Below are 23,922 nucleotides of genomic sequence, written 5' to 3'. Positions count from 1 at the left end.
CTGGATCTAGGCACTCTGAGATGTCATTCTGTCACTCCCATGAGAAGTACAGCTACATGTATTCTATCCAGGTAAAATCTGTAGTCAGATACAGTGGTAGGCTAAGTACAGTAGAGATATGCAGCAGTAGTCTGTACGTAGTCATGGACAGTAATAATAGGTATAGGTTCGGTAAGAATGGATACAGCAAAGGAAAGCTTTGTGGAGGAGGACTGTGCGTACAACTTGGAACATGACTCAGGTCAAGACCACCAGCCAACACTACGACAGTGTCTCACTGCGGTGATAAATACATACAATACTCTCAGAGAGACTTGTCAGATGAGATTAAAATGGTTTAATTAAAAGTTTCAGGAGCAATGCAATTAGTGTTGTCGTTGTGGCACTTCAGGGCTAACAGTAATCACAGACACTGGTAAAAATAAGTCCAGAAACTAGAGTAGAAGATAGCATTAGTAACAGGAGAAATGGGTCAGTTCAAGACCCAGCAACCAGCATTCCCACAGCCAATCACTCTGCCACACACACACACACACACTACACACACACACACACACACACCAGCTAATCTAGAGCAAATCAGAACTCCCGCAGGAACTCTAAAACGTCAGTTTGCTGTGGAACTGGGTTTTGGTCTCCCCCTCCCTCTCAAATAAACACTTCCTCCTCGCTCTCCCACCGTGGGCCCTAGCAACACGTCGGCAACGCTGTGTGAGGTGGCACGGCATTGAGGGGACAGAAATAGCTGAGCGAGAGAGAGAGAGACAATGAGAGAGAGAAAAAGAGAGAATGACAGAAACAGAGGGAGAGAGAGAGAGAAACAGAGGGGGAGAGACTTGATTGTGTAATTAACAAAAAGAGGAGTTGGCTTGACAGGAGTTGGCTTGACAGGAGTTGGCTTGACAGGAGTTGGCTTGACAGGAGTTGGCTTGACAGGAGTTGGCTTGACAGGAGTTGGCTTGACAGGAGTTGGCTTGACAGGAGTTGGCTTGACAGGAGTTGGCTTGACAGGAGTTGGCTTGACAGGTGTTGGCTTGACAGGAGTTGGCTTGACAGGAGTTGGCTTGACAGGAGTTGGCTTGACAGGAGTTGGCTTGACAGGAGTTGGCTTGACAGGAGTTGGCTTGACAGGAGTTGGCTTGACAGGAGTTGGCTTGACAGGTGTTGGCTTGACAGGAGTTGGCTTGACAGGAGTTGGCTTGGCAAGCAAAGAAAGAGGGGGAAAGAGAGAATCCAAGACAGAGTTGGGAAGGAGATAGAGAGAGATGGAGAGAGAGAGCGCATCATTTAATTCCAGCCTTTTCAGCAGGCTTCGAGAGAAGGGGAACTTGGTAGACGGCCAGAGTTCAGAGCTGATTCTGATGCTGCCAATGAAAAGAGCTTTAAGAAGGCAGAATAATACCTCATAACAATAGTAGAGATGGTTCCCTGACAGGGAAGAGAGGTGTATCTAGCTCTTGTACCGAGGACCATAGAGGTGTATCTAGCTACTGTACTGAGGACCATAGAGGTGTATCTAGCTACTGTAATGAGGACCAGCCAGGACCATAGAGGTGCATCTAGCTACTGTACTGAGGACCATAGAGGTGTATCTAGCTACTGTAATGAGGACCATAGAGGTGTATCTAGCTACTGTACTGAGGACCATAGAGGTGTATCTAGCTACTGTACTGAGGACCATAGAGGTGTATCTAGCTACTGTAATGAGGACCAGCCAGGACCATAGAGGTGCATCTAGCTACTGTACTGAGGACCATAGAGGTGTATCTAGCTACTGTAATGAGGACCATAGAGGTGTATCTAGCTACTGTAATGAGGACCATAGAGGCGTATCTAGCTACTGTAATGAGGACCAGCCAGGACCATAGAGGTGCATCTAGCTACTGTACTGAGGACCATAGAGGTTTATCTAGCTACTGTACTGAGGACCATAGAGGTGTATCTAGCTACTGTAATGAGGACCAGCCAGGACCATAGAGGTGTATCTAGCTACTGTAATGAGGACCATAGAGGTGTATCTAGCTACTGTACTGAGGACCATAGAGGTGTATCTAGCTACTGTAATGAGGACCAGTCAGGACCATAGAGGTGTATCTAGCTACTGTACTGAGGACCATAGAGGTGTATCTAGCTACTGTACTGAGGACCAGAGATGTGTATCTAGCTACTGTACTGAGGACCATAGAGGTGTATCTAGCTACTGTACTGAGGACCATAGAGGTGCATCTAGCTACTGTACTGAGGACCATAGAGGTGTATCTAGCTACTGTAATGAGGACCATAGAGGTGTATCTAGCTACTGTAATGAGGACCATAGAGGTGTATCTAGCTACTGTAATGAGGACCAGCCAGGACCATAGAGGTGCATCTAGCTACTGTACTGAGGACCATAGAGGTGTATCTAGCTACTGTAATGAGGACCAGCCAGGTGTATCTAGCTACTGTAATGAGGACCAGCCAGGACCAGACAGGTGTATCTAGCTACTTGAATCACTATTTAGAGCAGAGTTTCCCAAACTCGGTCCTGGGTCCCCCACTGGGTACACATCTTGGTTTTGCCTCAGCACTACACAGCTGACTCAAATAATCAAAGCTTGATGATGAGTTAGTTATTTGAATCAGCTTTGTAGTGCTAGGGCAAAAACCAAAACGTGGACAGAGTTTGGTATAAAAAAAAAAAACCTGAGTGAGTGATCTCCAAAATGGTGTCTATGTGGCTCTGTGTGGCCATAGTGTGTGTTCTATACTGTATCAGTGCAGCACTGACAGTGCGAACTGTGGTGCCAGTGAAGAGAAGAGCGGGACATACCAGGTCTGTCTGTGACTACGTTGTCCTCATGTTTTGAAGCCTCCGAGTCAGACAGCATCCCAAATGGCTCCCTTTTCCCTATTAAGTGCACTACTTTTGGGCTCTGGGCCAATAGTGCACTACTTTTGACCAGGGCTCATAGGGCTCTGGGCCAGTAGTGCACTATATATTGGGAACAGGATTCCATTTGGGCACAGGCTGATAGGGATGCATCCTGCCCATTTGGACACAGACTGATAGGGATGCATCCTGCCCATTTGGGATGCTGTCATGGTGGGTGAATGAGAGAAGATGTTGATGTTTTAATAGGATACCTGAAGGCTGTTGGTTGAACAAAGACAGACACATCACAACATGTTACACAGACTGATGGAGACCTAAATGGACACAGACTGATGGGAGGCCTATTGGACAGACTGATGGGAGGCCTATTGGACAGACTGATGGGAGGCCTATTGGACAGACTGATGGGAGACCTATTGGACAGACTGATGGGAGGCCTATTGGACAGACTGATGGGAGACCTATTGGACAGACTGATGGGAGGCCTATTGGACAGACTGATGGGAGGCCTATTGGACAGACTGATGGGAAGTCTATTGGACAGACTGATGGGAAGCCTATTGGCAGACTAATGGGAGGCCTATTGGACAGACTGATGGGAGGCCTATTGGACAGACTGATGGGAGGCCTATTGGACAGACTGATGGGAGGCCTATTGGACAGACTGATGGGAGGCCTATTGGACAGACTGATGGGAGGCCTATTGGACAGACTGATGGGAGGCCTATTGGACAGACTGATGGGAGGCCTATTGGACAGACTGATGGGAGGCCTATTGGACAGACTGATGGGAGGCCTATTGGACAGACTGATGGGAGGCCTATTGGACAGACTGATGGGAGGCCTATTGGACAGACTGATGGAGGCCTATTGGACAGACTGATGGGAGGCCTATTGGACAGACTGATGGGAGGCCTATTGGACAGACTGATGGGAGGCCTATTGGACACAGATTGATGGAGGCCTATTGGACAGACGGATGGGAGGCCTATTGGACAGACGGATGGGAGGCCTATTGGACACAGACTGATGGAGGCCTATTGGACAGACTGATGGAGGCCTATTGGACAGACTGATGGAGGCCTATTGGACAGACTGATGGAGGCCTATTGGACAGACTGATGGAGGCCTATTGGACAGACTGATGGAGGCCTATTGGACAGACTGGTGGAGGCCTATTGGACAGACTGGTGGAGGCCTATTGGACAGACTGATGGAGGCCTATTGGACAGACTGATGGAGGCCTATTGGACACAGACTGATGGAGGCCTATTGGACACAGACTGATGGAGGCCTATTGGACACAGACTGATGGAGGCCTATTGGACACAGACTGATGGAGGCCTATTGGACACAGACTGATGGAGGCCTATTGGACACAGACTGATGGAGGCCTATTGGACACAGACTGATGGAGGCCTATTGGACACAGACTGATGGAGGCCTATTGGACACAGACTGATGGAGGCCTATTGGACACAGACTGATGGAGGCCTATTGGACACAGACTGATGGAGGCCTATTGGACACAGACTGATGGAGGCCTATTGGACACAGACTGATGGAGGCCTATTGGACACAATGCATTATGGTTCCTACATGTCCACATTGCATGTGATCTTATGTGTTGCTTGGATACAGACCATCTCAGATGAGGTCAAAACACCATCGAGGTGAACTTCCCTGTGTATCCGTGAGGAACGGTTGTATTGTCAGCTATACACTGTTAAAGCCAGCTATCCCCCCCGTAGGGTGTCAATAGACTCCGTAATGTAAGGGGCAGCGGTTGTGTATGGTCGGCTCAGATGTGTTGCAACAGTGAGGTGAAAGGTCGTACGTTCGGCTATGTAGAAGCCACCTGCTCTGACTGCTAGTCTTGTCCAGAGCTGATATGCAATAGAGGTCAGGTTGTGTTAGCCTGTGTGTCAATAGATTCCGCTCTATACAAGGCCAAGGATGTGTATGGTCGGCTCTGTACGGGAGGCTCTGTACGGGAGGCTCTGTACGGGAGGCTCTGTACGGGAGGCTCTGCTATGTTGAAGCCAGCTGTTTCATCGTTCAATCCTGGACAGGCCCATAGAAATACAGACTTTTCAAATGACCACCATTTGAACCAAAAGTTTCACCTTTAAATTGTTCTCAAAAGTTTCAAGTCTACATGGAATGACAGTTTCCGTATCTCTGACTCGCCGGTCGACCAAGCAGACGTCAGGTACTGTAGGCTAGCCAATAGCATATCTTCATCCGCTGGGAGAAAGAGGCAGGGCTAGAGTCGGTATAACACCGTCAACACCGGAAACGTAGCACACTATGTCACTTCCTGTTCCCCTCCCAGGTTAAGGAAGTGACACTTTTTGAAATGGGACGTGTTGTTCAGAACAGACCGACAGGGCAAACCTCAGTGGGGTTCAAACAGAACAGAAATGCTATTTATAAAGGCTGATATGCAAAGTTCACGATCACTCTTCAAGAGCATCTTATCTTAGATCATTTACTGGAATAAGGTAAAGCTGAGCTCCTCTGCATTTCAGAGTTATATATATTGTGGTTCCTGTCCAATGTACTAGGTGATGAACAGCGAGGCTTCTAGCTGAGAAAGAGAGAGAGAGAAAGAGAGAGAGAGAAAGAGAGAGAGAGAGAGAAAGAGAGAGAGAGAAAGAGAAAGAGAGAGAAAGAGAGAGAGAGAGAAAGAGAGAGAGAGAGAGAGAGAGAGAGAGAGAGAGAGAGAAAGGAGAGAGAGGAGAGAGAGAGCGACAGAGTGAGTGTGTGGGAGATAGAGAGAGAGAGAAAGAGCGACAGAGAGAGTGTGTGTGGGAGACAGAGAGTGATGCAGAGAGATGGAAAGATGGACCGGATTAAATAGCAGATGGACAGAGTGAAAGAGCAGGAGAGCGATGGAGTCAGCCAGCATGGCTAGCGTCAGTCGACAGAGACCTCTTCTCTCATCTGGGAAACAGGAGACAGATCTAGATTCCTCAGGCACATTCTCACATCATGAAGGACTACAATACACTCGTACAACACTGTATCAATACTATAGCCAAGCACAATACACTATTACAACACTATCAATACTATAGCTAACCACAATGCACTCTTACAACACTATAGCCAACCACAATACACTCTTTCAACACTATCAATAATATAGCCAATCACAATACACCATTACAACACTATCAATACTATAGCCAACCACAGTATACTCTTACAACACTATCAATACTATAGCCAACCACAGTACACTCTTACAACATTATCATCAATACTATAGCCAACCACAATACACCATTACAACACTATCAACACTATAGCCAACCACAATACACTCTTACAACAGTATCAATACTATAGCCAACCACAATACACTTTCAATACTATAGCCAACCACAATACACTCTTTCAACACTATCAATACTATAGCCAACCACAATACACTCTTACAACACTGTATCAATACTATAGCCAACCACAGTACACTCTTACAACACTATCAATATTATAGACAATCAGAATACACTATTACAACACTATCAATACTATAGCCAACCACAATACACTCTTTCAACACTATCAATACTATAGCCAACCACAATACACTCTTACAACACTGTATCAATATTATAGACAATCAGAATACACTATTACAACACTATCAATACTATAGCCAACCACAATACACTATTACAACACTATCAATACTATAGCCAACCACAATACACCATTACAACACTGTATCAATACTATAGCCAACCACAATACACTATCAATACTATAGCCAACCACAATACACTCTTACAACACTATCAATACTATAGCCAACCACAGTACACTCTTACAACACTATCAATATTATAGCCAACCACAATACACTATTACAACACTGTATCAATACTATAGCCAAGCACAATACACTATTACAACACTATCAATACTATAGCCAACCACAATACACCATTACAACACTGTATCAATACTATAGCCAACCACAATACACTCTTACAACACTATCAACACTATAGCCAACCACAATACACTCTTACAACACTATCAATGCTATAGCCAACCACAATACACTCTTACAACACTATAGCCAACCACAATACACTATTACAACACTGTATCAATACTATAGCCAACCACAATACACCATTACAACACTATCAATACTATAGCCAACCACAATACACTCTTACAACACTGTATTAATACTATAGCCAACCACAATACACCATTACAACACTATCAATACTATAGCCAACCACAATACACTCTTACAACACTATAGCCAACCACAATACACCATTACAACACTATCAATACTATAGCCAACCACAATACACTCTTACAACACTGTATTAATACTATAGCCAACCACAATACACCATTACAACACTATCAATACTATAGCCACCCACAATACACCATTACAACACTATCAATACTATAGCCAACCACAATACACCATTACAACACTGTATCAATTCTATAGCCAACCACAATACACTCTTAAAACAATGTATTAATACTATAGCCAACCACAATACACCATTACAACACTATCAATACTATAGCCAACCACAATACACTCTTACAACACTGTATTAATACTATAGCCAACCACAATACACTTAACACTCTATAGCAAACCACAATACACCATTACAACACTATCAATACTATAGCCAACCACAATACACTCTTACAACACTATCGATACTATAGCCACCCACAATACACCATTACAACACTATCAATACTATAGCCAACCACAATACACCATTACAACACTATCAATACTATAGCCAACCACAATACACCATTACAACACTATCAATACTATAGCCAACCACAATACACCATTACAACACTGTATCAATACTATAGCCAACCACAATACACTCTTAAAACACTGTATTAATACTATAGCCAACCACAATACACCATTACAACACTATCAATACTATAGCCAACCACAATACACTCTTACAACACTGTATTAATACTATAGCCAACCACAATACACTCTTACAACACTATAGCCAACCACAATACACCATTACAACACTATCAATACTATAGCCAACCACAATACACCATTACAACACTATCAACACTATAGCCAACCACAATACACCATTACAACACTATCAATACTATAGCCAACCACAATACACTCTTAAAACACTGTATTAATACTATAGCCACCCACAATACACCATTACAACACTATCAATACTATAGCCAACCACAATACACCATTACAACACTGTATCAATACTATAGCCAACCACAATACACCATTACAACACTGTATTAATACTATAGCCAACCACAATACACCATTAGAACACTATCAATACTATAGCCAACCACAATACACCATTACAACACTATCAATACTATAGCCAACCACAATACACCATTACAACACTATCAATACTATAGCCACCCACAATACACTCTTACAACACTATCAATACTATAGCCAACCACAATACACCATTACAACACTATCAATACTATAGCCAACCACAATACACTTCTGAAACAATACATCAATGCCAGACTAAAAGGGCAGACCTGGTCTGCAGAGCTTACAACTGGAGAACTACAACACAACAGTGTAGGTTCAACTAGGCCTCATTACATTCCTATAACCCTGTATCATAGCCATACAGGGCAATGGCCGACAGATTTATCATCTCACCTAGGAGCAAAACAGAACATTTCCACAGATCCTTTTGACTTTACGCCACGAGGCTTTTTAAAAAAAAAAGACACCAACACTTACTCCATAGATGATGTTGCTGCTTTCAATGTCTGTGTCCCTGGTGTGTTTTTTAAAATCTATTAATTGTGTATTTATTGGTATTATTTGTATTGGACGGTGCAATCAAATGTCCCCGTTGAAGTAAGTGATCATGTGTGGACACACACCTGGCCTACTACACTGAGGGAAGGGAGTCCTTCTCCATGGAGCTCATGGGGAAGACTGAGGGAAGGGAGTCCTTCTCCTTGGAGCTCATGGGGAAGACTGAGGGAAGGGAGTCCTTCTCCATGGAGCTCATGGGGAAGACTGAGGGAAGGGGGTCCTTCTCCATGGAGCTCATGGGGAAGACTGAGGGAAGGGAGTCCTTCTCCATGGAGCTCATGGGGAAGACTGAGGGAAGGGAGTCCTTCTCCATGGAGCTCATGGGGAAGACTGAGGGAAGGGAGTCCTTCTCCATGGAGCTGATGGGGAAGACTGAGGGAAGGGAGTCCTTCTCCTTGGAGCTCATGGGGAAGACTGAGGGAAGGGAGTCCTTCTCCATGGAGCTCATGGGGAAGACTGAGGGAAGGGAGTCCTTCTCCATGGAGCTCATGGGGATGACTGAGGGAAGGGAGTCCTTCTCCATGGAGCTCATGGGGAAGCAGCAGCGTGGTAAGTGTTGTGTGTTTTTAGCTCAGGCACGCTGTGTCAGCCAAAAGGGGTCCTCTCTCTGTAACTGCCACGGACTACGGTTCAAAAAAAGGTTGTTTCAGACAAAGGGTCTGTTGTGTGGCGTGTCAGAGAGGAACAATAGGTCACTGTGTCTGGGACAGAATACACTGTCAGTAGGGCATTCCTCAACAGAATACACTGTTAGTAGGGCATTCCTCAACAGAATACACTGTTAGTAGGGCATTCCTAAACAGAATACACTGTTAGTAGGGCATTCCTCAACAGAATACACTGTTAGTAGGGCATTCCTCAACAGAATACACTGTTAGTAGGGCATTCCTCAACAGAATACACTGTTAGTAGGGCATTCCTCAACAGAATACACTGTTAGTAGGGCATTCCTCAACAGAATACACTGTTAGTAGGGCATTCCTCAACAGAATACACTGTTAGTAGGGCATTCCTCAACAGAATACATCACTTGACAAACAGTGTGACAATATGACACCAGAGGCTGGGTGGGAGGAGGTTTTACATGAAGACAGTGTGACGACACCAGAGGCTGGGTAATAGGAAGAGGTTTTACATGAAGACAGAGTGACAACACCAGAGGCTGGGTAGAAGGAGGAGGTTTTACATGAAGACAGTGTGACGACACCAGAAGCTGGGTAGTAGGAAGAGGTTTTACATGAAGACAGAGTGACAACACCAGAGGCTGGGTAAGAGGAGGAGGTTTTACATGAAGACAGTGTGACAACACCAGAGGCTGGGTAGGAGGAGGAGGTTTTACATGAAGACAGAGTGACAACACCAGAGGCTGGGTAGGAGGAGGAGGTTTTACATGAAGACAGAGTGACAACACCAGAGGCTGGGTAGGAGGAGGTTTTACATGAAGACAGAGTGACAACACCAGAGGCTGGGTAGGAGGAGGAGGTTTTACATGAAGACAGAGTGACAACACCAGAGACTGGGTAAGAGGAGGAGGTTTTACATGAAGACAGAGTGACAACACCAGAGGCTGGGTAGAAGGAGGAGGTTTTACATGAAGACAGTGTGACGACACCAGAGGCTGGGTAGAAGGAGGAGGTTTTACATGAAGACAGTGTGACAACACCAGAGGCTGGGTAGAAGGAGGAGGTTTTACATGAAGACAGAGTGACAACACCAGAGGCTGGGTAGAAGGAGGTTTTACATGAAGACATAAATGGCATCAATGAGGTCTGATTCTGTAGCTCTCATCCTGAACAAGAAGCCCACTGCCCCTCCTCCCACTGCCCCTCCTCCCACATGAGCCCCAGAGTTATACAGATAAACTCAGCAAAAAAAGAGACGTCCATTTTCAGGACCCTGTCTTTAAATTATCTTTGATAGGGTTTAAATACTGTTTCCCATGCTTGTTCAATGAACCATAAACAATTAATGGACATGCACCTGTGGAACGGTCGTTAAGACACTAACAGCTTACAGACGGTAGGCAATTAAGGTCACAGTTACGAAAACTTAAAACACAAAAGAGGCCTTTATACTGACTCTGAAAAAACACCAAAAGAGAGATGCCCAGGGTCCCTGCTCATCTGCGTGAACATGCCTTAGGTATGCTGCAAGGAGGCATGAGGACTGCAGATGTGACCAGGGCAATAAATTGCAATGTCCGTACTGTGTGACGCCTAAGACAGCGCTACATTGAGACAGGATGGACAGCTGATCATCCTCGCAGTGGCAACACCTGCACAGGATCGCTACATCTGAACATCATACCTGCGGGACAGGTACAGGATGGCAACAGCAACTGCCCGAGTTACACCAGGAACACACAGTGCTCCAAAACACAGTGTTCCATCAGTGTTTAGACTGTCCGCCATAAGCTGAGAGAGATTGGACTGAGGGCTTGTAGACCTGTTGTAAGGCAGGTCCTCACCAGACATCACCAGCAACAATGGTGCCTATGAGCACAAACCCACCATCGCTGGACCAGACAGGACTGACAAAAAGTGCTCTTCACTGACAAATTAGCGTTACACCGAGGCCTGTACTCTGGAGCGGGATCGATTTGGAGGTGGAGGGTCCGTCATGGTCTGGGGCGGTGTGTCACAGCATCATTAGACTGAGCTTGTCGTCATTGCAGGCAATCTCAACGCTGTGCGTTACAGGGAAGACATCCTCCTCCCTCATGTGGTACCCTTCCTGCAGGCTCATCCTGACATGACGCTCCAGCATGACAATGCCACCAACCATACTGCTCGTTATGTGCCTGATTTCCTGCAAGACAGGAATGTCAGTGTTCTGCCATGGCCAGTGAAGAGCCCAGATCTCAATCCCATTGAGCACGTCTGGGACCTGTTGGATCGGAGGGTGAGGGCTAGGGCCATTCTCCCCAGAAATGTCTGGGACCTGTTGGATCGGAGGGTGAGGGCTAGGGCCATTCCCCCCAGACATGTCTGGGACCTGTTGGATCGGAGGGTGAGGGCTAGGGCCATTCCCCCCCAGAAATGTCCGGGAACTTGCTGGACGTTTCTTGCTGAGTTTAGATGTACTGTGTATGTTGGGCTGATAGAATAATCATTGGGTTATGCCTTCAAGTTCATCCCTTTGTTCAGACGTTAACATTATCACAATGCTTACCGATGGGAGTATAATCAACTGCTTATGGGAGCGAGGGAGAACAGGGCTGCATTTTAAATCACCAATGTCTTTATTTCACCTAGACGAGAACATTATTCATCTCCCCACAGACGTTCCGGGAAGGTGTTATCAACGGAGGTGGTGTGAAACTGAGAGACCAGCTGTCCTCCTGTAATGCAGAGAGACCAGCTGTCCTCCTGTAATGCAGAGACCAGCACCCCTATAACCAACACCACCAGATCTCCTCCTGTAATGCAGAGACCAGCGCTCCTATAACCAACACCACCAGCTGTCCTCCTGTAATGCAGAGAGACCAGCTGTCCTCCTGTAATGCTGAGAGACCAGCGCTCCTCCTGTAATGCTGAGAGACCAGCGCTCCTCCTGTAATGCTGAGAGACCAGCGCTCCTCCTGTAATGCTGAGAGACCAGCGCTCCTCCTGTAATGCTGAGAGACCAGCGCTCCTCCTGTAATGCAGATAGACCAGCGCTCCTCCTGTAATGCAGATAAACCAGCGCTCCTCCTGTAATGCAGAGAGACCAGCGCTCCTATAACCAACACCACCAGATATATCAATATAATTTGACATAGGTGGTTAACGTGGATTTAAGTTTAAATCTGAAAAGTAAAAAAATATATACAGCCTCAACTTACTTCACGGATCCCTTGTCCAAAATCTGTTTAAAAAAAACATTACTAACAACAGATTAAAGACTCCCTGCAGCTGGGCTAGAAACCTGCGTTTTAAGTGTATGATTGGTCTGATGGACGTGAGGTCTAAACACCTTTCAGCCTGTGGTTAACCACAATGCACTTGGGCTCTAGGTTGATCCCATTAACACCCTGATCTCTTTTCCCATCACCACTCTTCCAAAAGACACACACACCTGTCAAAAAAAAACATCCCATTCTCCCAGCTGTCTGTCCGTGTGACTAACTCAAGAGGCATTCTGTAGTCTGAACACACACGCAGAAACTGTCACCAGCACCAGGCTCAAATCAAAGCCTTCTCATTACCCCCCGGGTAGAGGCTAGCGAAAGGCAGGAAGAGCAGTGTGTCACGCTAGACAAGCCCTAATCACAGTGTTCAGCAGAATAATGGCTCTGCGTAGCCGTCCACTCTCTCAGGGAGGAGAATGGGAAAAAAAAGAACCCGGCTGTAAATCTATATCTCATCCTAGTTATACATTTGGAGAGCACGACTACGTCCATGTTGGCCTGTGATAGGCAGATGATACGGACGACCCAGGAAGCTCATCTCGGCGTTTCCACTGTTATCCGTGTCCGTCTGTAGACCTGAATCATGCTTCATATTTTACCACCACTAATTAAGAAAAAACATTATGACCATTTCCCATTTCCCAGTCATTTATTGGGTAAATCACCAAGGTTTTCAGGCATCACTGTGCCTTCTTCAGGGTAATGGCATGAATACATGATGTTATGTAAACAAACAGTGCAATTAGTTTGTCTCCATAACCTGGTTCATGTATCCATGACATTACCCTGAAGAAGACACAGTGATGGCTGAAAACGTTGGTGATTTACCCAATAAATGACTGAGTTTATATTTAGAGTGTGTGACTGACTCTATGTTCGATAGTTTATTCGCCGTTAATCAGCACCTCCACACAACATATATTTTTTATGGGTGTGCGCCAGCTCATGTTGTTTATTCTATAGTTCCCCATTTCACCTACTTTCCCTACTCTGTCTCTCTCTGCTTCCAATGTAGAGTACAGTGTGAGGAGGAGGAGGAGGAGGAGGAGAGTGAGGAGGAGGAGGAGGAGGAGGAGGAGGAGGAGGAGGAGGAGGAGGGTGAGGAGGAGGAGGAGGAGGGTGAGGAGGAGGAGGAGGAGGAGGAGGAGGGTGAGGTGGAGGTGGTGGAGGGTGAGGAGGAGGATAGCAGCTCTCCGAGACAGCAGCTCCAGCAAAGCTGGGAGGAGGAGGAGGAGGAGGGGGGGGTGAGGAGGAGGAGGATAGCAGCTCTCCGAGACAGCAGCTCCAGCAAAGCTGGGAGGAGGAGGAGGAGGAGGGGGGGGTGAGGAGGAGGAGGATAGCAGCTCTCCGAGACAGCAGCTCCAGCAAAGCTGGGAGGAGGAGGGGGAGGAGGAGGAGGAGGAGGAGGAGGAGGAGGAGGAGGAGCAGGGTGAGGAGAAGGAGGGTGAGGAGGAGGAGGGGGAGGAGGAGGATGAGGAGGGGGAGGAGGAGGATGAGGAGGGTGAGGAGGAGGAGAAGGAGGGTGAGGAGGAGGAGAAGGAGGGTGAGGAGGAGGAGGAGGAGGAGGAGGAGGGGGAGGAGGAGGAGGAGGGGGAGGATGAGGAGGGTGAGGAGGAGAAGGAGGGTGAGGAGGAGGAGAAGGAGGGTGAGGAGGAGGAGGATAGCAGCTCTCCAAGACAGCAGCGCCAGCAAAGTTGGGAGGAGGAGGATAGCATTTGTCAGGGAACACTACATGCTATTCTACCTCGATAAGAGAAGATGAGGGTCGCCTACTCACTACTTTCCTCCCGTAAAAACACAAGTGTTATTGTTCTAAAAGCCCCATGAGTCTTTGTAAAAGGTGTTCTGTTCTGCTGAGATGAAAAGCGGTTGGTTGTGAAGTGGTTGAGCGGAGGGAGAGAGGACATCTAACAGCCATTTGGGTAGATGGGAAAATTCTCAATAGCTCTCCTTTCCTTTTTACTAGTTATTACTGGATTTAAATACGACAGAGACACAATTTCTAATAATTATTTTTTTTAAAACACTTTACTTCACATAATAAACATCCCACCGATCCAAGATAGGAATAGGAACTCTTCGAAACCCCATCTACCATGCCAGAGGAAACAGAACAGCACAGCAGTATCCTTGACAACCAACCATTTAACATTTCGGCCACTTTGCAGACGCTCTTATCCAGAGCCATTTACAGGAGGGATTCAAGTTAAGTGCTCTAGTGACTTAGCGCTCTAGTGACTTGGCGCTCTAGTGACTTGGCGCTCTAGTGACTTGGCGCTCTAGTGACTTGGCGCTCTAGTGACTTGGCGCTCTAGTGACTTGGCGCTCTAGTGACTTGGCGCTCTAGTGACTTGGCGCTCTAGCTCAAGGGCACATTGACAGATTGGTTTGAATCCCCAGAGCCAACTAGGTGAACAGTGACCTTTCGGGTTACTGGCCCAACTCTCTTAACTGCTAGGCTACCTGCTGCCCAGTGCTAGAATCTACAGTGAATTTAAAACCCTGCTCAGAGAGCCGCATAAAGGGATTGTTTATGAGAACAATCCCCTTAACCGTCAGTCACAAATAATCCCTTTAATTAACAGTCAGTCATAAACAATCCCTTTAATTAACAGTCAGTCATAAATAATCCCTTTAACCGTCAGTCATAAACAATCCCTTTAATTAACCGTCAGTCATAAACAATCCCCTTAACCGTCAGTCATAAACAATCCCTTTAACTGTCAGTCATAAACAATACAATCCCTTTAACTGTCAGTCATAAACAATACAATCCCTTTAACCGTCAGTCATAAACAATCCCCTTAACCGTCAGTCATAAACAATCCCTTTAACTGTCAGTCATAAACAATACAATCCCTTTAACCGTCAGTCATAAACAATACAATCCCTTTAACCGTCAGTCATAAACAATACAATCCCTTTAACCGTCAGTCATAAACAATCCCTTTAATTAACCGTCAGTCATAAATAATCCCTTTAACCGTCAGTCATAAACAATCCCTTTAACCGTCAGTCATAAACAATCCCTTTAACCGTCAGTCATAAACAATCCCTTTAACCGTCAGTCATAAACAATCCCTTTAACCGTCAGTCATAAACAATCCCTTTAACCCTCAGTCATAAACAATCCCTTTAACCCTCAGTCATAAACAATCCCTTTAACTTCTTGCGGATCCGTGCGTCCCATCTCGACAACTTACGGTGAAAATGCAAAGCGCGAAATTCAAATGACAGAAATAGTCATATTTAACATTCATGAAAATACAAGTGTCATACATCAGTTAGAAACTTAATTTCTTGATAATCCAGCCACTGTGTCAGATTTCAAAAAGGCTTTACGGCGAAAGCACACCATGCGATTATCTGAGAGCAGCGCCCAGCAAAAACAAAAGCATTAAAAACATTTTAGTTTTTTCTGGATGGTTTGTCCTCGGGGTTTCGCCTGCCATATCAGTTCTGTTATACACACAGACATGTTTTAACAGTTTTAGAAACTTTAGAGTGTTTTCTATCCAAATCTATATGCATATCCTAGCTTCTGGGCCTGAGTAACAGGCAGTTTACTTTGGGCACGCTTCTCATCCAGATGTGAAAATACTGCCCCCTAGACCAAAGAGGTTAACAGTCAGTCATACAAAGCAACGTCAGAAACGTTGGCTAAAACCTTTAAAGGAACTTTGAAGCCTACTTACAAGAGGCGTCAGTGTCTGGTACATTCTCCTGCCCTGTGTGTGTCCGTCTCTCAGGATGATCTGGAGGAAAAAGAGGGACATTTCAGGATCGAAACAGGAACTAAAACAATATGTCGTTATGGGAGAACGTCACAGCAATCTTTTCTCTTCAGCATTCTGGACATGCATCCAACCAAATCGAAAACATGCCATCCATTCGTCCAAACCAACCCAAAACATCCATGAATCATATCTAGCCTGGTCCCAGATCTGTTTTTTGCTCTCTTGCCAACTCCTACAGCCATGTTTTGGCATTTCAACGACCATAGGGACTGTCTACACAGCATTAAAAACAAATCTGGGACCGGAGAGTTTCCCTAATGGTGTGTTACTTTTGACCAGAGTCCTATGGGTATTGCACTATATAGTGAAAAATGTGTCATTTGGGACTGAGCACAGGCTAGCATTACATCACCTAGTGGGTCTGAAGTTCCACCCAACAGCAGAGACACACGACAAGTTCTGACATAGAGACACCGTGTGAGAGTCAACTTGGCGGACAGAGCAGAACTAAAATGAGATAAATGTAGCAAAATAGCACATCCCAAAATAACAACACTGCTTGAAAACCCAGAGGGGGGGACTGGGGGGGGGGGGGGGTTACTCAAGTAACCAATACAGCCTAGAGAAAGAGTCCCTCAGGAGTGAAAGAGGGGGCGGGAGAGAGAGAAGGGTGAGAGGGAGAAGTGGGGAATGGAGATCCTAGTCATATCAGCAACCCGTCCTACTACAGTGGTTGTTGCCATTAGATCCCCCCCCCACTTTCTATGTTTCTCTTCAGAGAAATTCATACTTGCATTACGTATTCTGTTTAGAGCAGTGTTTTCCTGTGAATGACGTTTTCTGAGCCGCTTCCTCACAGGAGTTGTTCAATAACAGACTATAATAGTCTTTTGTCTGTAAGACGACAGGCTTCCTACTGTTGCATGTTTCTCTAAGCTCTTAATAATGAAACATTTCCGTTCCGTGTATATGTGCACATAGTATTTTCTGTTGTTCACGTCATTCTACTGTTTGGAGGGAGAGGAAAATAAATACATCGAACCGGTTGTGAACCGGTTAATGAGGGTTGGTTAGTCAGCAGGAAAATGTACCAAAATGTGTATCCCTACTACGGGTGGTATTAAAACAACCCTGGTATCTCCCCTGTGTACCCAGGCATCTGTATCAGTCTTTAAACATCCAGACCCCCCTCCAACCCGCTCTCACCCTCCCCTTCTCCCTCCCCTCCAACCCGCTCTCTCCCTCCCCTCCAACCCGCTCTCTCCCTCCCCTCCTCCCTCCAACCCGCTCTCTCCCTCCCCTCCAACCCGCTCTCTCCCTCCCCTTCAACCCGCTCTCTCCCTCCCCTCCAACCCGCTCTCTCCCTCCCCTCCAACCCGCTCTCTCCCTCCCCTCCAACCCGCTCTCTCCCTCCCCTCCAACCCGCTCTCTCCCTCCCCTCCAACCCGCTCTCTCCCTCCCCTTCTCCCTCCCGCTCTCTCCCTCCCCTTCTCCCTCCCCGCTCTCTCCCTCCCCTTCTCCCTCCCCGCTCTCTCCCCGCTCTCTCCCTCCCCGCTCTCTCCCTCCCCTTCTCCCTCCCCGCTCTCTCCCCGCTCTCTCCCTCCCCGCTCTCTCCCTCCCCGCGCTCTCCCTCCCCGCTCTCTCCCTCCCCGCTCTCTCCCTCCCCTCCAACCCGCTCTCTCCCTCCCCTCCAACCCGCTCTCTCCCTCCCCTCCAACCCGCTCTCTCCCTCCCCTCCAACCCGCTCTCTCCCTCCCCTCCAACCCGCTCTATCCCTCCCCTTCAACATCCTCTCTCCCTCCCCTCCAACCCGCTCTCTCCCTCCCCTTCTCCCTCCCGCTCTCTCCCTCCCCTTCTCCCTCCCCGCTCTCTCCCTCCCCTTCTCCCTCCCCGCTCTCTCCCTCCCCTTCTCCCTCCCCGCTCTCTCCCTCCCCTTCTCCCTCCCCTCCAACCCGCTCTCTCCCTCCCCTCCAACCCGCTCTCTCCCTCCCCTCCAACCCGCTCTCTCCCTCCCCTTCTCCCTCCCCTCCAACCCGCTCTCTCCCTCCCCTCCAACCCGCTCTCTCCCTCCCCTTCTCCCTCCCCGCTCTCTCCCTCCCCGCTCTCTCCCTCCCCGCTCTCTCCCTCCCCGCTCTCTCCCTCCCCGCTCTCTCCCTCCCCTTCTCCCTCCCCTTCTCCCTCCCTCCCCGCTCTCTCCCTCCCCGCTCTCTCCCTCCCCGCTCTCTCCCTCCCCGCTCTCTCCCTCCCCGCTCTCTCCCTCCCCGCTCTCTCCCTCCCCTTCAACCCGCTCTCTCCCTCCCCTTCTCCCTCCCCTTCTCCCTCCCCTCCAACCCGCTCTCTCCCTCCCCTCCAACCCGCTCTCTCCCTCCCCTCCAACCCGCTCTCTCCCTCCCCTTCTCCCTCCCCTTCTCCCTCCCCGACAGGGTTTTCCAAGAGGATCCATTCAGCTGTGGAAACAGATATGTTCTGCCTCCTACACACACATCTGGAGAGGCTCTAACAGCTACAGATCCACACAGCAGGGGATGCTGGGATGGGGATTGTTTTAAAAATCGGAGAGAGGTCTTAATACAAGTTAGGCTGCAATGGACTACACAACTCTCCTAACTGTTAGTGAACTTGAACTTAATAATTTTGCACGCCCAATTTTTCAGTTTTTGATTTGTTAAAAAAGTTTGAAATATCCAATAAATGTCGTTCCACTTCATGATTGTGTCCCACTTGTTGTTGATTCTTCACAAAAAAATACAGTTTTATATCTTTATGTTTGAAGCCTGAAATGTGGCAAAAGGTCGCAAAGTTCAAGGGGGCCGAATACTTTCGCAAGGCACTGTATGTGAGAATATGATGGTTAATTAAGTTTTAACTGTCTAAAGAAAATCTGGAGAGTTCGGTTTGCATTATTTTGTTTTCGTTTCATTCATTCATTCATCGTTTCAGGACACTGGCAGCCACCAGGACACATACTGTAACAGGACACTGGCAGCCACCATCACACACACTGTAACAGGACACTGGCAACCACCAGGACACTGGCAGCCGCCATCACACACACTGTAACAGGACACTGGCAACCACCAGGACACTGGCAGCGCCCATCACACACACTGTAACAGGACACTGGCAGCCCCCATCACACACAATGTAACAGGACACTGGCAGCAACCAGGACACTGGCAGCCACCATCACACACACTGTAACAGGACACTGGCAACCACCAGGACACTGGCAGCCGCCATCACACACACTGTAACAGGACACTGGCAACCACCAGGACACTGGCAGCGCCCATCACACACACTGTAACAGGACACTGGCAGCCCCCATCACACACAATGTAACAGGACACTGGCAGCAACCAGGACACATACTGTAACAGGACACTGGCAACCACCATCACACACACTGTAACAGGACACTGGCAGCCCCCATCACACACACTGTAACAGGACACTGGCAGCAACCAGAACACATACTGTAACAGGACACTGGCAGCCACCATCACACACACTGTAACAGGACACTGGCAACCACCATCACACACACCAACATGACACTGGCAGCCACCATCACACACACTGTAACAGGACACTGGCAGATGTTATCACACACCAATTTCCTCTACAATGTGAGTGTGTGTTTCCTGTGGTGTGCTGGGGCAGCAACAGACTGCCTGTCTGACGCTGAAGCATACCAACACACACCTGGTCATTCAGAGCATGATGATGATGAGGATGAAATACCATGGGACAGCAGCTGGAATGTTGGGTTGTCCCCAAACCAAACCCTGGAAGACGACTCTCCACGTTAGTAAAGGACGATGGGTCCAGCCTGCCAGGCTGCGGTTAGTTAACACAGAGATATTTCTCCACTAGGATCTAGAGATCGGAGGAGGGGTTTATCTGTCCTTCCTCTACCTTAACCAGTCAGATCCTCTACCTTAACCAGTCAGATCCCCTACCGTAACCAGTCAGATCCCCTACCTTAACCAGTCAGATCCTCTACCTTAACCAGTCAGATCCTCTACCTTAACCAGTCAGATCCTCTACCTTAACCAGTCAGATCCTCTACCTTAACCAGTCAGATCCTCTACCTTAACCAGTCAGATCCCCTACCTTAACCAGTCAGATCCCCTACCTTAACCAGTCAGATCCTCTACCTTAACCAGTCAGATCCTCTACCTTAACCAGTCAGATCCTCTACCTTAACCAGTCAGATCCCCTACCTTAACCAGTCAGATCCCCTACCTTAACCAGTCAGATCCTCTACCTTAACCAGTCAGATCCTCTACCTTAACCAGTCAGATCCCCTACCTTAACCAGTCAGATCCCCTACCTTAACCAGTCAGATCCCCTACCTTAACCAGTCAGATCCCCTACCTTAACCAGTCAGATCCCCTACCTTAACCAGTCAGATCCCCTACCTTAACCAGTCAGATCCCCTACCGTAACCAGTCAGATCCCCTACCGTAACCAGTCAGATCCCCTACCTTAACCAGTCAGATCCTCTCCCTTAACCAGTCAGATCCTCTCCCTTAACCAGTCAGATCCCCTACCTTAACCAGTCAGATCCCCTACCTTAACCAGTCAGATCCCCTACCTTAACCAGTCAGATCCTCTCCCTTAACCAGTCAGATCCTCTCCCTTAACCAGTCAGATCCCCTACCTTAACCAGTCAGATCCCCTACCTTAACCAGTCAGATCCCCTACCTTAACCAGTCAGATCCCCTACCTTAACCAGTCAGATCCCCTACCTTAACCAGTCAGATCCCCTACCTTAACCAGTCAGATCCTCTCCCTTAACACCAACAGACCTATCCGAGTGCTTGTCTCGTGTCTCTGCTGCTCTGTGTGATACAGGAGGGTGGGACTTGGTGAACACACTAGCAGTGTAGAGAACAACGTCAAAATATTTACATGAAGTTGGGATCCTTAACGGTAAGAAAAATCCCAAACCGAAAAAATGTTTTGTTGTTGTTTCCTTGCCTGTAAAGAAATACCTCTTCTGAAGCCAAACTTAAATCCATCACTAGGCAACCAGAACTGTCAATCAAATAATATTGACCTGCTGCTTGCCTCCTGCACACAGACCATTCCTTCCTTTAAAAATAAAGATACATTTTAAAAACAAAAGGAGTTTAAAGTTTGTTAAATACAATGATTTACCAAGACATTTATTAAAAATAAAAACACATCTAGCTACCATAAACACCAACAACAACACACCAATCAGCAACATTTATCGTTGTCAGGGAAACAACGCTGAACATTCTATTCCGGAGCAGAATTCTACTGTCTGAAAACAGGCGCTTTGTTTTAGTGTCTGAAGGGGTATTAATTGTCGCTATCGACCCGTTAGCGTAGCTGCATTGTGTCTGTAAAGGGTATCAATTGTCGCTATCGACCCGTTAGCATAGCTGCATTGTGTCTGAAAGGGTATCAATTGTTGCTATCGACCCGTTAGCGTAGCTGCATTGTGTCTGTAAAGGGTATCAATTGTCGCTATCGACCCGTTAGCGTAGCTGCATTGTGTCTGAAGGGGTATTAATTGTCGCTATCGACCCGTTAGCGTAGCTGCATTGTGTCTGTAAAGGGTATTAATTGTTGCTATCGACCCGTTAGCGTAGCTGCATTGTGTCTGAAAGGGTATTAATTGTCGCTATCGACCCGTTAGCGTAGCTGCATTGTGTCTGTAAAGGGTATTAATTGTCGCTATCGACCCGTTAGCGTAGCTGCATTGTGTCTGTAAAGGGTATCAATTGTTGCTATCGACCCGTTAGCGTAGCTGCATTGTGTCTGAAAGGGTATTAATTGTCGCTATCGACCCGTTAGCGTAGCTGCATTGTGTCTGTAAAGGGTATTAATTGTTGCTATCGACCCGTTAGCGTAGCTGCATTGTGTCTGAAAGGGTATTAATTGTCGCTATCGACCCGTTAGCGTAGCTGCATTGTGTCTGTAAAGGGTATTAATTGTTGCTATCGACCCGTTAGCGTAGCTGCATTGTGTCTGTAAAGGGTATTAATGCAGTAAGCCAAGTTAAGTTGCTAGCTAGCATTAAACTTATCTTATAAAAAACAATCAATCATAATCACTAGTTAACTACACATGGTTGATGATATTACTAGATATTATCTAGCGTGTCCCGCGTTGCATATAATCTGACTGAGCATACAAGCATACAAGTATCTAAGTATCTGACTGAGCGGTGGTAGGCAGAATCAGGCGCGTAAATATTGATTCAAACAGCACTTTTGTGCGTTTTGCCAGCAGCTCTTTGTTGTGCGTCAAGCATTGCGCTGTTTATGACTTCAAACCTATAAACTCCCGAGATGAGGCTGGTGTAACCAAAATGAAATGGCTAGCTAGTTAGCTCGCACTAATAGCGTTTCAAACGTCACTCGCTCTGAGCCTTGGGGTGGTTGTTTCCCTTGCTCTGTATGGGTAACGCTGTTTCGATGGTGGCTGTTGTCGTTGTGTTGCTGGTTCGAGCCCAGGGAGGAGAGGGACGGAAGCTATACTGTTACACTGGCAATACTAAAGTGCCTATAAGAACATCCAATAGTCAAAGGTTAATTAAATACAAATGATATAGTGGGAAATATTCCTATAATAACTACAACCTAAAACTTCTTACCTGGGAATATTGAAGACTCATGTTAAAAGGAACCACCAGCTTTCATATGTTCTCATGTTCTGAGCAAGGAACTGAAACGTTAGCTTTCTTACATGGCACATATTGCACTTTTACTTTCTTCTCCAACACTTTGTTTTTGCATTATTTAAACCAAATTGAACATGTTTCATTATTTACTTGAGGCTAAATTGATTTTATTGATGTATTATATTATGTTAAAATAAGTGTTAATTCAGTATTGTTGTAATTGTCATTATTACAAATAAATAATTTTTAAAAATTAAAATCGACCGATTAATCGGTATCGGCTTTTTAGGCCCTCCAATAATGGGTATCAGTGTTGAAAAATCATAATCGGTCAACATCTAATTGATATGTAGGCTACGTGTGCCGTTTTTCAAATGTGTGTAGTTCTGTCGTACAGTACAGGATCGCACACACACACACCAGGCCTCCCACAAAGCACACATTCTGGTCACCAACCAACAGCCTACAATATAGCTGAACCTCTTGCTAATGTCCCCCTGTTGCACCAACCACTCTCTCACCCTCCTACCCTCTACCACATAGCTCAGTTACCTGAAGTAAAGTGAGCTTCTACCACCAGGAACTGAATCAACTCCTTATCTCAATGGCGGGAAGTAGAGACTAGAGGGTTGCTTCAGGACAGGGTAGAGACTAGAGGGTTGCTTCAGGACAGAGTAGGGAGAAGAGGGTTGCTTCAGGACAGGGTAGAGACTAGAGGATTGCTTCAGGACAGATTAGAGACTAGAGGGATGCTTCAGGACAGGGTAGAGACTAGAGGATTGCTTCAGGACAGATTAGAGACTAGAGGGTTGCTTCAGGACAGGGTAGAGACTAGAGGGTTGCTTCAGGACAGATTAGAGACTAGAGGGTTGCTTCAGGACAGGGTAG

General features: G+C 46.8%; 2 protein-coding genes across 5 annotated transcripts in view; both read right to left on the bottom strand.

The window, feature by feature from the left end:
- Window positions 1-23,922, bottom strand: part of LOC110521105 (signal-induced proliferation-associated 1-like protein 1) — a 151,471-nt gene that overhangs the window by 72,669 nt on the left and 54,880 nt on the right. For all 4 annotated transcript variants that reach the window (XM_036976248.1, XM_036976250.1, XM_036976249.1 and 1 more), the window contains one exon: window positions 16,332-16,391. The gene's annotated coding sequence lies outside the window, so the exon portion shown is untranslated. The remainder of the gene's footprint in view (window positions 1-16,331; window positions 16,392-23,922) is intronic.
- Window positions 849-1,473, bottom strand: LOC118964499 (keratin-associated protein 4-12-like). The gene is made up of 2 exons (XM_036976484.1): window positions 1,464-1,473; window positions 849-1,198 (listed from the first exon to the last, which is right to left on the bottom strand). The coding sequence occupies exons 1-2, from the start codon at window positions 1,471-1,473 to the stop codon at window positions 849-851; spliced, it is 360 nt and encodes a 119-aa protein (XP_036832379.1).

The sequence above is a fragment of the Oncorhynchus mykiss genome, chromosome 4 (genome assembly GCF_013265735.2).
Source record: "Oncorhynchus mykiss isolate Arlee chromosome 4, USDA_OmykA_1.1, whole genome shotgun sequence".
NCBI classification, from domain to species: Eukaryota; Metazoa; Chordata; class Actinopteri; order Salmoniformes; family Salmonidae; genus Oncorhynchus; species Oncorhynchus mykiss.
The sequence above is the reverse complement of the archived record's forward strand: the minus strand, read 5'-3'. Positions and strand labels throughout refer to the sequence as shown.